Here is a 12,186-nt window from a genome sequence, read left to right as displayed (position 1 = left end):
GCCGGATGGCACAAAGGGTAGGTACGGGTGCGAGAGCTGGCTAGCCCCCCGGGCCAATCTGAATGCCCCAGCCGCCCAGAGAGCCCCTCTCGCCGGCTCGAGGAGGCAGGAAAACCCCGCTGTGGTCCTGGCTGTTGCTTCTGGATTCGCTGCTCAATCCTGTCTCATTTCTGTTGTTGTATCAATATTTGCCGAGACGTGGACGAGAGATTTCTCATTCTGTGCACTGGTGTCAGCCGGTCTTTCTGTAATATTGCTGGCTTGTTTGGGTTTTTGGTGTGTGTGTGTGTGTCTTTTTGCCTATGTTTATATATAACAAAATAACCCACACTGTGTTCATGGTGGTCCTGTCTGTGTTTTCTGCTTTGGAGATTGCCCGGAATATTTTGAATCTGTTGTTTTCTTGTTGTGTGTGCTGTACAATTTTTGAAAGTGTTTTTTAATTTGCTTCCCCTCCCTGGATTTTCTCTCTGGCTGCAAACTGAATTCTACCGTGCAATCTGCTAATTTGAGAAAGTGCAGTCTGGACTTAATTCAAGCACTTTCTCTTCTGTGACTATTTAACAACAAACAGAATTGTCAGCCCAATTTTATTTCATATTGAGATATTTTATAAGAGAGAGAGATCCCAGTAAATATAATTGTGCATAATTGTATCACAAATCTAGGAGTGTCTTGAGATCTATTTTGCAATGCCGCGTTAATGGTACTTTAACTTCCTAATAGACTGTTTATGGTGATTTAAGCCCCGTGTTTAGGTCAATTGTTTGTTTGTTTTGACAGTATTGAGTTGTTGGTGGTGGTGAGGGGTCTTTTTGGGGGGGATGGGGGTCGTTTTGATAGTGTTCAGGGGAATTGCAATTTTGCACCTCGATTTTGCAAAGTGGGATGTCAGGGTGGTTGTGGTGGAAGGGGGGGGGGGCAATCGCAAACATTGTCCTTTGAGGGAGAGATCTGATTAAGTGGTCCCGCCAGTTTTTTATTAAAGCACATTTGTACCCCTTTTCCTAAAGCGGGTGTGTTGTTTTTTGGGGTGAAGTGGGGAGGGGAGGAGGGGGGGGGGGGAGAGGTGTATGTGGATTGACTCAAAAGTTCAGGGGAAGCTCCAAAGGTTGGGTTCGAGGTTGAGTTTGAGAAAGTATGGGGTGAATTTAAGTTCTGTGGGTTTGTGGTGGGTTTCTGTGTCTATGTCTGTGTGTGTGTGTGTGTGTGTGCTTTTTCCGAGAGTGTGTGACTTGGTGTGTGTTTGTTGGGATGGGAAACTTGTGTGTTTTAATGGACATTATGTGTGCATGCATGTATTTGTCTTATATAGAATGTGTGTATATGTGTTTTGTAGAATGTGTATATTTGTGTTATATATATGCATATGTGTTATATAGAATGTGTGTATTTGTGTTTATAGACTGTGTGTATATGTGCTTTGTAGAATGTGTATATTTGTGTTTATAGAATGTGTATATTTGTGTAATACAGACTGTGTTTCTGTGTTTTATAGAATGTGTGTATTTGTGTTGTATGTATGTATTTGTGTTATATAGAATGTGTGTATATGTGTGATATATAATGTGTGTATTTGTGTTGTATGTATTTGCGATAAATATAATGAGCGTATGTGGTTTATAGAATGTGTGTATTTGTGTTATATGTATGTATTTGCATTATACAGAATGTGTGTGTTTGTGTTATGTATTTATCTGTTATATAGAATGTGTGTATGTGTTATATAGAATGTGTGTATGTGTTATATAGAATGTGTGTATATGTGTTTAATAGAATGTGTATATATGTTATATAGAATGTGTTATATAGAATGTGTGTATCTGTGTTATATATAATGTATGTATATGTTATTTAGAATGTGTGTGTTTGCATTATATAGAATGTGTGGATTTATATTATATATAATGTGTGTATTTGTGTGAGATAGAATGTGGGTATTTGTGTTATATAGAATGTGGGTATTTGTGTTATATAGAATGTGTGGATTTGTGTTATATAGAATGTGGTATTTATGTTATATAGAATGTATGTATTTGTGCTGTATAAAATGTGTGTATGTGTGTTATATATAATGTGTGCATATGTGTGATATAGAATGTGTGTTTGTTTGATATAGAATGTGTCTATTTGTGTTATGTAGAATGTGTGGATTTGTGTGATAGAGAATGTGTGGATTTGTGTTATATAGAATGTGTGGATTTGTGTGATATAGAATGTGTGGATTTGTGTGATATAGAATGTGTGGATTTGTGTTACATAGAATGTGTGAATTTGTGTGATATAGAATGTGTGGATTTGTGTGATATAGAATGTGTGGATTTGTGTTATATAAAATGTGTGGATTTGTGTTATATAGAATGTGTGGATTTGTGTTATATAGAATGTGTGGATTTGTGTGATATAGAATATGTGTGTGTTTTATAGAATGTGTGGATTTGTGTTATATAGAATGTGTGGATTTGTGTTATATAGAATGTGTGGATTTGTGTGATATAGAATGTGTGGATTTGTGTGATATAGAATATGTGTGTGTTTATAGAAGGTGTGGATTTGTGTTATATAGAATGTGTGGATTTGTGTTATATAGAATGTGTGGATTTGTGTTATATAGAATATGCGGATTTATTTTCCAGGGTTTGAGTGCGATTTAGGTGTTGAACGCAATGTGTTTTGGAGAATTTCAAATGCATGTCTATTTCAGTAGTCGACTCTTGTGACTTGACTTATCTCCTTGTTTTTAAATGTCCTTTTTGTGTCTGTCTTCATTCACAGTACGATGAGTTGTCCCACTACGGGATGGACGCGGTGTCCATGGCCAGCTACGGGGACACGCACTCGTCCCGAAATCTGCCCCACCATCTGAGCCACGGCCCCGGCATCCACGCCCAACATTACCCGCCTGGAGGGACCCCTCACCGGGCAAGTCTATCGTCCAGCCTCGGCAACAGTGTCACCGACAGCCTGAAGAGAGAGAAAGATGCAATCTATGGGTAAGCCGACTGGGTTATGTCCAGATACAAGTGCGTGGGAGATGGGGCGAGGGCTGGGTGAAAAGGGGAGAGAGATGGATTTAGGATGGGACAATGAGGCAGAGGGCTAATTTGCTCGCCAACTAATACTTGGGGATACAAGGAGAGGTCAAATTTCTCCACACGAAGGCGGGTGCTTTCGAGAAACAGACACGGGGCAGCAGGAGAAACATTGGGGATATTTTTGTCCAACTTTAATTGCAGTTACAACCACAGCAAAGGTCTGGGATAGCAGGCCAGAGACAGAGAGACAATTGCTTTGCAAGGCAGAAAAGCTCTTGCATTTTGTTTTCAATCCCTATTTACAACTCAATGACAATCCAAAATCGGATCTATTTTCCTGTCTGCGGTGGGAAAGGGGAACTTCATTTTTATCTCTATTGAAAAAAAGAATATCTTAAGATTCATTTAGATTTTTAAGAGCACGGATCAAACCGTTGGCGTTTCCGCCCCCAAATCTCACTCTGTGTCGATTTGTGAAGACCCCTGAATATTGTTTCGTGGGTCGAGCTATTGAGAGCTGCCCCGTCTCCCGGATGTGTGTGTGTGTGTGGGGGGGGGGGGGGGGGGGGTCTCAATCCCCAATTTTAGTCCAGAACTGAAATGTAGACCCTGCGTGCGTCTGAACACCGATCTTGAGCATCTTTTCACGCTTCTAACAGCCAACGCAGTAACTGCACTCCTGGAATAATATAGTCGTCAGCACAGGGAGTGCTTCAAACACCCAGTTTGGGACACCCCTCTCATTTTCCCCAGTTTTTTTTTGGGGGGGGGGGGGGCGGGGTGTGTGGTGAGGCTCCAGCTATTTTTAAAGTCTAAATTTCATGTGTTGAGTTGAGAGGTGACAATTTCTCCCGCCTGTTCCACTCGAGGTTCAATAGAACGGGTCTGGGGGACACTGTGTGTTTGTGTGTTGGGGGGATTGGTGGCAACCTTATCTCAGCCCCCACCCCCTTCCATTTCCACCCCCCAGTCCTGGGGTAAGGTGGGTGGGGAGGGGAGGGTGCATGAAAGCTCCCCACCCCCCAAAAAAACCATACTGGATTTTAAACTCTTAACTAAAACCAAACTCCCAATATCTGACATGGCTCACTTTGCAATTTCTAAAATGTTTCATTTTTGTCAGTGGTGGTGGTGGGGGGGGGGGGGGGGGGGTGGCGGGGGTCAGGGACACTCACAAAGGGCCCTCAATTCTGAGTGTAACCCTACAATTTCACAACGATATTCCACATCAGGGTAGACATTTAGCTTGACCACTTTTGGATCCAGAGTGTATCTATAGGTTTTTGTTTTCCTCTCTTAACAACTTTGTTGGTTTCACTCACTTCGATCAAATTGCAAATTAGCGCCAAGCAGAATCTCCCACCGGATTTCTGCGCGATATCTTGGCCGCTCAGAAGCCAAGGATGACTGGCTCGTCCGTCCCCGGGAGTTGGAAATTCGACGCCCGTTTTGCTCGCTCAGACGGGCAGCCGAATGGTTCAGCGTTGAGCGCAAAGTGAGGATGGAGCATGCAAGGTGGTCAGACACGGCTCTTCAAAAAGTTCTGCTCCATTTCCCCATTCCCTCCAGCCCTGTGAAAGCAGTTGGATAGCCCCCCTCATCCCCCTCCCCCCCGCCCACCCCAGCCTACCACCCCTGGTTGAATTTCTGGGAAGGATGGGATGGTCCTAGGAGTCGGGGAACCCGAGGGACGAGTTTAAACCTGCAGGTTTCTAGACCCACCCAAAGCCAAAATCAGAAGGGTTGGAACTAGTGAAGCAACGTTCAATTGTATTTTCTGTCTGTCGCTGGTTCCACCACAAGTTTATATTCTATAAGGGCCCCTTAATTTTTTTTTGAGATGTGTATTTACACCGTCAGTGTGATCACGTTTTTAAAAAAATATTTGTATTCAACATCTTCAATTTCAGATATAATAGAACAGTAACAAACGTCCCAAAACAAACTCCCTGCAAAACAAAATAAAACCCACTCCCTCCTCTCCCTACACCCAGTGTGACCGCGTTTAACTTCACCTCTTACAGTAAAAATTACCACAATTTACATTTAATTTGAGAAAAAAAAAATGCCATTCCTTCCTCTGCAAATATCTTAATCTGGGTGGGAATTTTTTTTTTTGGAGGGGGGGATTTCTACAATTGTCGCTGAATTTGATGAATTGGACTTTTTTTTTGCACGTGGGAGAGTCACTGCTTTTTTAAAAAAAACATTTTTTTGTTTGGCTTCGGATGAGGGAAACGCTGATTTTTTTTTGGGGGGGGTAACCTCAATTGAAAAGCCTTTTGTGCTTGTTGTTTTTCGCGATAAACTTGTTATAATTATTATGCATCTTCACTCAAATGTAAAATCATGATTTCTCAGGGTTAGGGTTGAGGGGGGCAGAAGTTTGAGGCTGATGTGTCCAGGTTTTATTTGATCTCGGGTTAAAATAAAAGACGATTTGAAGTTATTTTATTTTTCAAGTGAGCCTTCCTCCCCACCCCTAACAAAAACCGCGACAAGCGTTCAGGGCACTTTATCTATTGAGTGTTCCCAAGCGCGGGGACTGTGCTTCGCTGTTCGAACCAATGCACCGTGAACCGTCCCTTAATTCTGAGCGAACTTGACACCAATGTGTTCCTCAATGTGTGGACACATATTAAGGATTTCAAGGTAATGGCGCGCTGGCGGTAGAACTACTTCCATCTGCTCTTGAGTCCCACTGCCCGCTCACCACCCAAACATAATGTGAAGATACAAGAGCCACCTCCCGCCACATTCAGCAGCACACATGGACTGAGCGTGTGCTTTACATGTAAAACCATTCATGGTCAATGTGCGATTTTCTGTAACATAAATTCGCCACACGCATTCTTATTATTTTTGGCTCCACATTGACAGTGTTCAGCCCCAGTCACAGCGGCTGCCAAATGTTTGGGAGACGATTTGTAGATAGAATTATCCCTGAATAACACTTCAAGCCGCCTCTTGCGCAGGATACATGATAACTTCCCTATCCAGCATTCCCTATTTGAGGCCATCTCAACAGTTACGCTTGTCCTTTCCTGGTGAGTGCGCCGAATTACTTCCTTACAGATATTTTTTTGGTGTGGCGTTTTCTACGGAAAAGCGATGATGAAAAACGATCTGTAGCATTTCTCCAGAGTCCTGTGACTAATATTTCGGTGGAGTTCTTCATCTAACATTTGTATAGATTTCTATTTAACATTTGTGTAGAGTTCTCTCTCTCACATTTGTGTAGAGTTCTGTATCTCACAAATGTGTAGAGTTCTATATCTCACATTTGTGTAGAGTTCTATATCTCACATTTGTGTAGAGTTCTGTATTTCACAAATGTGTAGAGTTCTATATCACACATTTGTGTAGAGTTCTCTCTCACATTTGTGTAGATTTCTATATCTCACATTTGTGTCGAGTTCTGTATCTCACATTTGTGTCGAGTTCTATATCTCACATTTGTGTCGAGTTCTGTATCTCACATTTGTGTCGAGTTCTATATCTCACATTTGTGTCGAGTTCTATATCTCAAATATGTGTAGAGTTCTATATCTCACATTTGTGTCGAGTTCTATATCTCAAATATGTGTAGAGTTCTATATCTCACATTTGTGTCGAGTTCTATATCTCACATTTGTGTAGAGTACTCTCTCACATTTGTGTAGAGTTCTATATCTCACATTTGTGTCGAGTTCTATATCTCACATTTGTGTAGAGTTCTGTATCTCACATTTGTGTAGAGTTCTATATCTCACATTTCTGTCGAGTTCTATATCTCAAATATGTGTCGAGTTCTATATCTCACATTTGTGCCGAGTTCTGTATCTCACATTTGTGTAGAGTTCTATATCTCACATTTGTGTCGAGTTCTATATCTCAAATATGTGTAGAGTTCTATATCTCACATTTGTGTCGAGTTCTATATCTCACATTTGTGTAGAGTACTCTCTCACATTTGTGTCGAGTTCTATATCTCACATCTGTGTCGAGTTCTATATCTCACATTTGTGTAGAGTTCTCTCTCACATTTGTGTCGAGTTCTATATCTCACATTTGTGTAGAGTTCTCTCTCACATTTGTGTCGAGTTCTATATCTCACATTTGTGTCGAGTTCTATATCTCACATTTGTGTCGAGTTCTATATCTCACATTTGTGTCGAGTTCTGTATCTCACATTTGTGTAGAGTTCTCTCTCACATTTGTGTAGAGTTCTATATCTCACATTTGTGTAGAGTTCTATATCTCACATTTGTGTCGAGTTCTATATCTCACATTTGTGTCGAGTTCTATATCTCACATTTGTGTAGAGTTCTCTCTCACATTTGTGTAGAGTTCTATATCTCACATTTGTGTAGAGTTCTCTCTCACATTTGTGTACAGTTCTATATCTCACATTTGTGTAGAGTTCTCTCTCACATTTGTGTAGAGTTCTATATCTCACATTTGTGTCGAGTTCTATATCGCACATTTGTGTAGAGTTCTCTCTCACATTTGTGTAGAGTTCTATATCTCACATTTGTGTAGAGTTCTCTCTCACATTTGTGTACAGTTCTATATCTCACATTTGTGTAGAGTTCTCTCTCACATTTGTGTCGAGTTCTATATCTCACATTTGTGTAGAGTTCTATATCTCACATTTGTGTAGAGTTCTCTCTCACATTTGTGTACAGTTCTATATCTCACATTTGTGTCGAGTTCTATATCTCAAATATGTGTAGAGTTCTATATCTCACATTTGTGTCGAGTTCTATATCTCACATTTGTGTAGAGTTCTGTATCTCACATTTGTGTAGAGTTCTCTCTCACATTTGTGTAGAATTCTATATCTCACATTTGTGTCGAGTTCTATATCTCACATTTGTGTCGAATTCTATATCTCAAATATGTGTAGAGTTCTATATCTCACATTTGTGTAGAGTTCTCTCTCACATTTGTGTAGAGTTCTATATCTCACATTTGTGTAGAGTTCTATATCTCACATTTGTGTAGAGTTCTATATCTCACATTTGTGTCGAGTTCTATATCTCACATTTGTGTAGAGTTCTATATCTCACATTTGTGTAGAGTTCTATATCTCACATTTGTGTAGAGTTCTATATCTCACATTTGTGTAGAGTTCTCTCTCACATTTGTGTAGAGTTCTATATCACACATTTGTGTAGAGTTCTCTCTCACATTTGTGTAGAGTTCTATATCTCACATTTGTGTAGAGTTCTATATCTCACATTTGTGTCGAGTTCTATATCTCACATTTGTGTCGAGTTCTGTATCTCACATTTGTGCCGAGTTATATATCTCACATTTGTACAGACTTCTATATCACACATTTGTGTTGAGTTCTATATCTCACATTTGTATAGAGTTCTATATCTCACATTTGTATAGAGTTCTATATCTCACATTTGTGTAGAGTTCTGTATCTCACATTTGTGCTGAGTTCTATATCTCACATATGTGTAGAGTTCTATATCTCACACTTGTATGGAGTTCTATATCTGACATTTGTGTAGAGTTCTGTATCTCACATTTGTGTAGAGTTCTATATCTCACATTTGTGTAGAGTTCTATATCTCACATATGTATAGAGTTCTATATCTCACATTTGTATAGAGTTCTATATCTCACATTTGTATAGAGTTCTATATCTCACAGTTGTGTAGAGTTCTGTATCTCACATTTGTGCTGAGTTCTATATCTCACATATGTGTAGAGTTCTATATCTCACACTTGTATGGAGTTCTATATCTCACATTTGTGTAGAGTTCTATATCTCACATTTGTGTAGAGTTCTATATCTCACATTTGTGTCGAGTTCTATATCTCACATTTGTGTCGAGTTCTATATCTCACATTTGTGTAGAGTTCTATATCTCACATTTGTCTAGAATCTATATCTCACATTTGAGTAGATTTCTATGTCTCACATATGTGTAGAGTTCTATATCTCACATTTGTGTCGAGTTCTATATCTCAAATATGCCCAGAGTTCTATATCTCACATTTGTGTCGAGTTCTATATCTCACATATGTGTAGAGTTCTATATCTCACATTTGTGTTGAGTTCTATATCTCACATTTGTGTTGAGTTCTATATCTCACATATGTATAGAGTTCTATATCTCACATTTGTGTAGAGTTCTATATCTCACATTTGTGCTGAGTTCTATATCTCACATTTGTGTAGAATTCTGTATCTCACATTTGTGCCGAGTTCTATATCTCACATTTGTATAGAGTTCTATATCTCACATTTGTGTAGAGTTATGTATCTCACATTTGTGTAGAGTTCTATATCTCACATTTGTGTAGAGTTCTATATCTCACATCTGTGTAGAGTTCTATATCTCACATTTGTGTCGCGTTCTATATCTCACATTTGTGTCGAGTTCTATATCTCACATCTGTGTAGAGTTCTATATCTCACATTTGTGTAGAGTTCTATATCTCACATATGTGTAGATTTCTATATCTCACATTTGTGTCGAGTTCTCTATCTCACAAATGTGTTGAGTTCTATATCTCACATTTGTGTAGAGTTCTATATCTCACATTTGTGTCGAGTTCTATATCTCACATTTGTGTCGAGTTCTATATCTCACATTTGTGTCGAGTTCTATATCTCACATTTGTGCAGAGTTCTATATCTCACATTTGTGTAGAGTTCTATATCTCACATTTGTGCAGAGTTCTATATCTCACATTTGTGTAGAGTTCTATATCTCACATTTGTGTAGAGTTCTCTCTCACATTTGTGTCGAGTTCTATATCTCACATTTGTGTAGAGTTCTATATCTCACATTTGTGTAGAGTTCTCTCTCACATTTGTGTAGAGTTCTATATCTCACATTTGTGTCGAGTTCTATATCTCACATTTGTGTAGAGTTCTGTATCTCACATTTGTGTAGAGTTCTCTCTCACATTTGTGTAGAATTCTATATCTCACATTTGTGTCGAGTTCTATATCTCACATTTGTGTCGAATTCTATATCTCAAATATGTGTAGAGTTCTATATCTCACATTTGTGTAGAGTTCTCTCTCACATTTGTGTAGAGTTCTATATCTCACATTTGTGTAGAGTTCTATATCTCACATTTGTGTAGAGTTCTATATCTCACATTTGTGTCGAGTTCTATATCTCACATTTGTGTAGAGTTCTATATCTCACATTTGTGTAGAGTTCTATATCTCACATTTGTGTAGAGTTCTATATCTCACATTTGTGTAGAGTTCTCTCTCACATTTGTGTAGAGTTCTATATCTCACATTTGTGTAGAGTTCTCTCTCACATTTCTGTAGAGTTCTATATCTCACATTTGTGTAGAGTTCTATATCTCACATTTGTGTCGAGTTCTATATCTCACATTTGTGTCGAGTTCTGTATCTCACATTTGTGCCGAGTTATATATGTCACATTTGTACAGACTTCTATATCACACATTTGTGTTGAGTTCTATATCTCACATTTGTATAGAGTTCTATATCTCACATTTGTATAGAGTTCTATATCTCACATTTGTGTAGAGTTCTGTATCTCACATTTGTGCTGAGTTCTATATCTCACATATGTGACGAGTTCTATATCTCACACTTGTATGGAGTTCTATATCTGACATTTGTGTAGAGTTCTGTATCTCACATTTGTGTAGAGTTCTATATCTCACATTTGTGTAGAGTTCTATATCTCACATATGTATAGAGTTCTATATCTCACATTTGTATAGAGTTCTATATCTCACATTTGTATAGAGTTCTATATCTCACAGTTGTGTAGAGTTCTGTATCTCACATTTGTGCTGAGTTCTATATCTCACATATGTGTAGAGTTCTATATCTCACACTTGTATGGAGTTCTATATCTCACATTTGTGTAGAGTTCTATATCTCACATTTGTGTAGAGTTCTATATCTCACATTTGTGTCGAGTTCTATATCTCACATTTGTGTCGAGTTCTATATCTCACATTTGTGTAGAGTTCTATATCTCACATTTGTCTAGAATCTATATCTCACATTTGAGTAGATTTCTATGTCTCACATATGTGTAGAGTTCTATATCTCACATTTGTGTCGAGTTCTATATCTCAAATATGCCCAGAGTTCTATATCTCACATTTGTGTCGAGTTCTATATCTCACATATGTGTAGAGTTCTATATCTCACATTTGTGTTGAGTTCTATATCTCACATTTGTGTTGAGTTCTATATCTCACATATGTATAGAGTTCTATATCTCACATTTGTGTAGAGTTCTATATCTCACATTTGTGCTGAGTTCTATATCTCACATTTGTGTAGAATTCTGTATCTCACATTTGTGCCGAGTTCTATATCTCACATTTGTATAGAGTTCTATATCTCACATTTGTGTAGAGTTATGTATCTCACATTTGTGTAGAGTTCTATATCTCACATTTGTGTAGAGTTCTATATCTCACATCTGTGTAGAGTTCTATATCTCACATTTGTGTCGCGTTCTATATCTCACATTTGTGTCGAGTTCTATATCTCACATTTGTGTAGAGTTCTATATCTCACATTTGTGTAGAGTTCTATATCTCACATATGTGTAGATTTCTATATCTCACATTTGTGTCGAGTTCTCTATCTCACAAATGTGTTGAGTTCTATATCTCACATTTGTGTAGAGTTCTATATCTCACATTTGTGTCGAGTTCTATATCTCACATTTGTGTCGAGTTCTATATCTCACATTTGTGTCGAGTTCTATATCTCACATTTGTGCAGAGTTCTATATCTCACATTTGTGTAGAGTTCTATATCTCACATTTGTGCAGAGTTCTATATCTCACATTTGTGTAGAGTTCTATATCTCACATTTGTGTAGAGTTCTATATCTCACCTATGTGTAGATTTCTATATCTCACATTTGTGTAGAGTTCTCTCTCATATTTGTGTAGAGTTCTATATCTCACATTTGTGTCGAGTTCTATATCTCACAAATGTGTCGAGTTCTATATCTCACATTTGTGTAGAGTTCTATATCTCACATTTGTGTTGAGTTCTATATCTCACATATGTATAGAGTTCTCTCTCTCATATTTGTGTCGAGTTCTATATCTCACCTTTGTGTAGATTTCTATATCTCACATTTGAGTAGAGTTCTCTCTCACATTTGTGTAGAGTTCTATATCT

At 38.3% G+C, this 12,186-nt stretch overlaps 1 protein-coding gene across 3 annotated transcripts in view; it reads left to right on the top strand.

Moving 5' to 3' along the window:
* Positions 1-12,186, top strand: part of LOC140402446 (homeobox protein Meis1-like) — a 742,827-nt gene that overhangs the window by 512 nt on the left and 730,129 nt on the right. For 2 of the 3 annotated variants that reach the window (XM_072490235.1, XM_072490237.1), the window contains exons 1-2: positions 1-17; positions 2,776-2,993. The exon at positions 1-17 is cut by the window's left edge. In XM_072490235.1, the coding sequence (XP_072346336.1) occupies positions 6-17; positions 2,776-2,993 (230 nt within the window). In that variant the 5' untranslated portion in view covers positions 1-5. The remainder of the gene's footprint in view (positions 18-2,775; positions 2,994-12,186) is intronic. The other variant, XM_072490236.1, reaches the window with a different exon arrangement.

Source organism: Scyliorhinus torazame, chromosome 25 (assembly GCF_047496885.1).
Source record: "Scyliorhinus torazame isolate Kashiwa2021f chromosome 25, sScyTor2.1, whole genome shotgun sequence".
Lineage (NCBI taxonomy): Eukaryota > Metazoa > Chordata > Chondrichthyes > Carcharhiniformes > Scyliorhinidae > Scyliorhinus > Scyliorhinus torazame.
The sequence above is the reverse complement of the archived record's forward strand: the minus strand, read 5'-3'. Positions and strand labels throughout refer to the sequence as shown.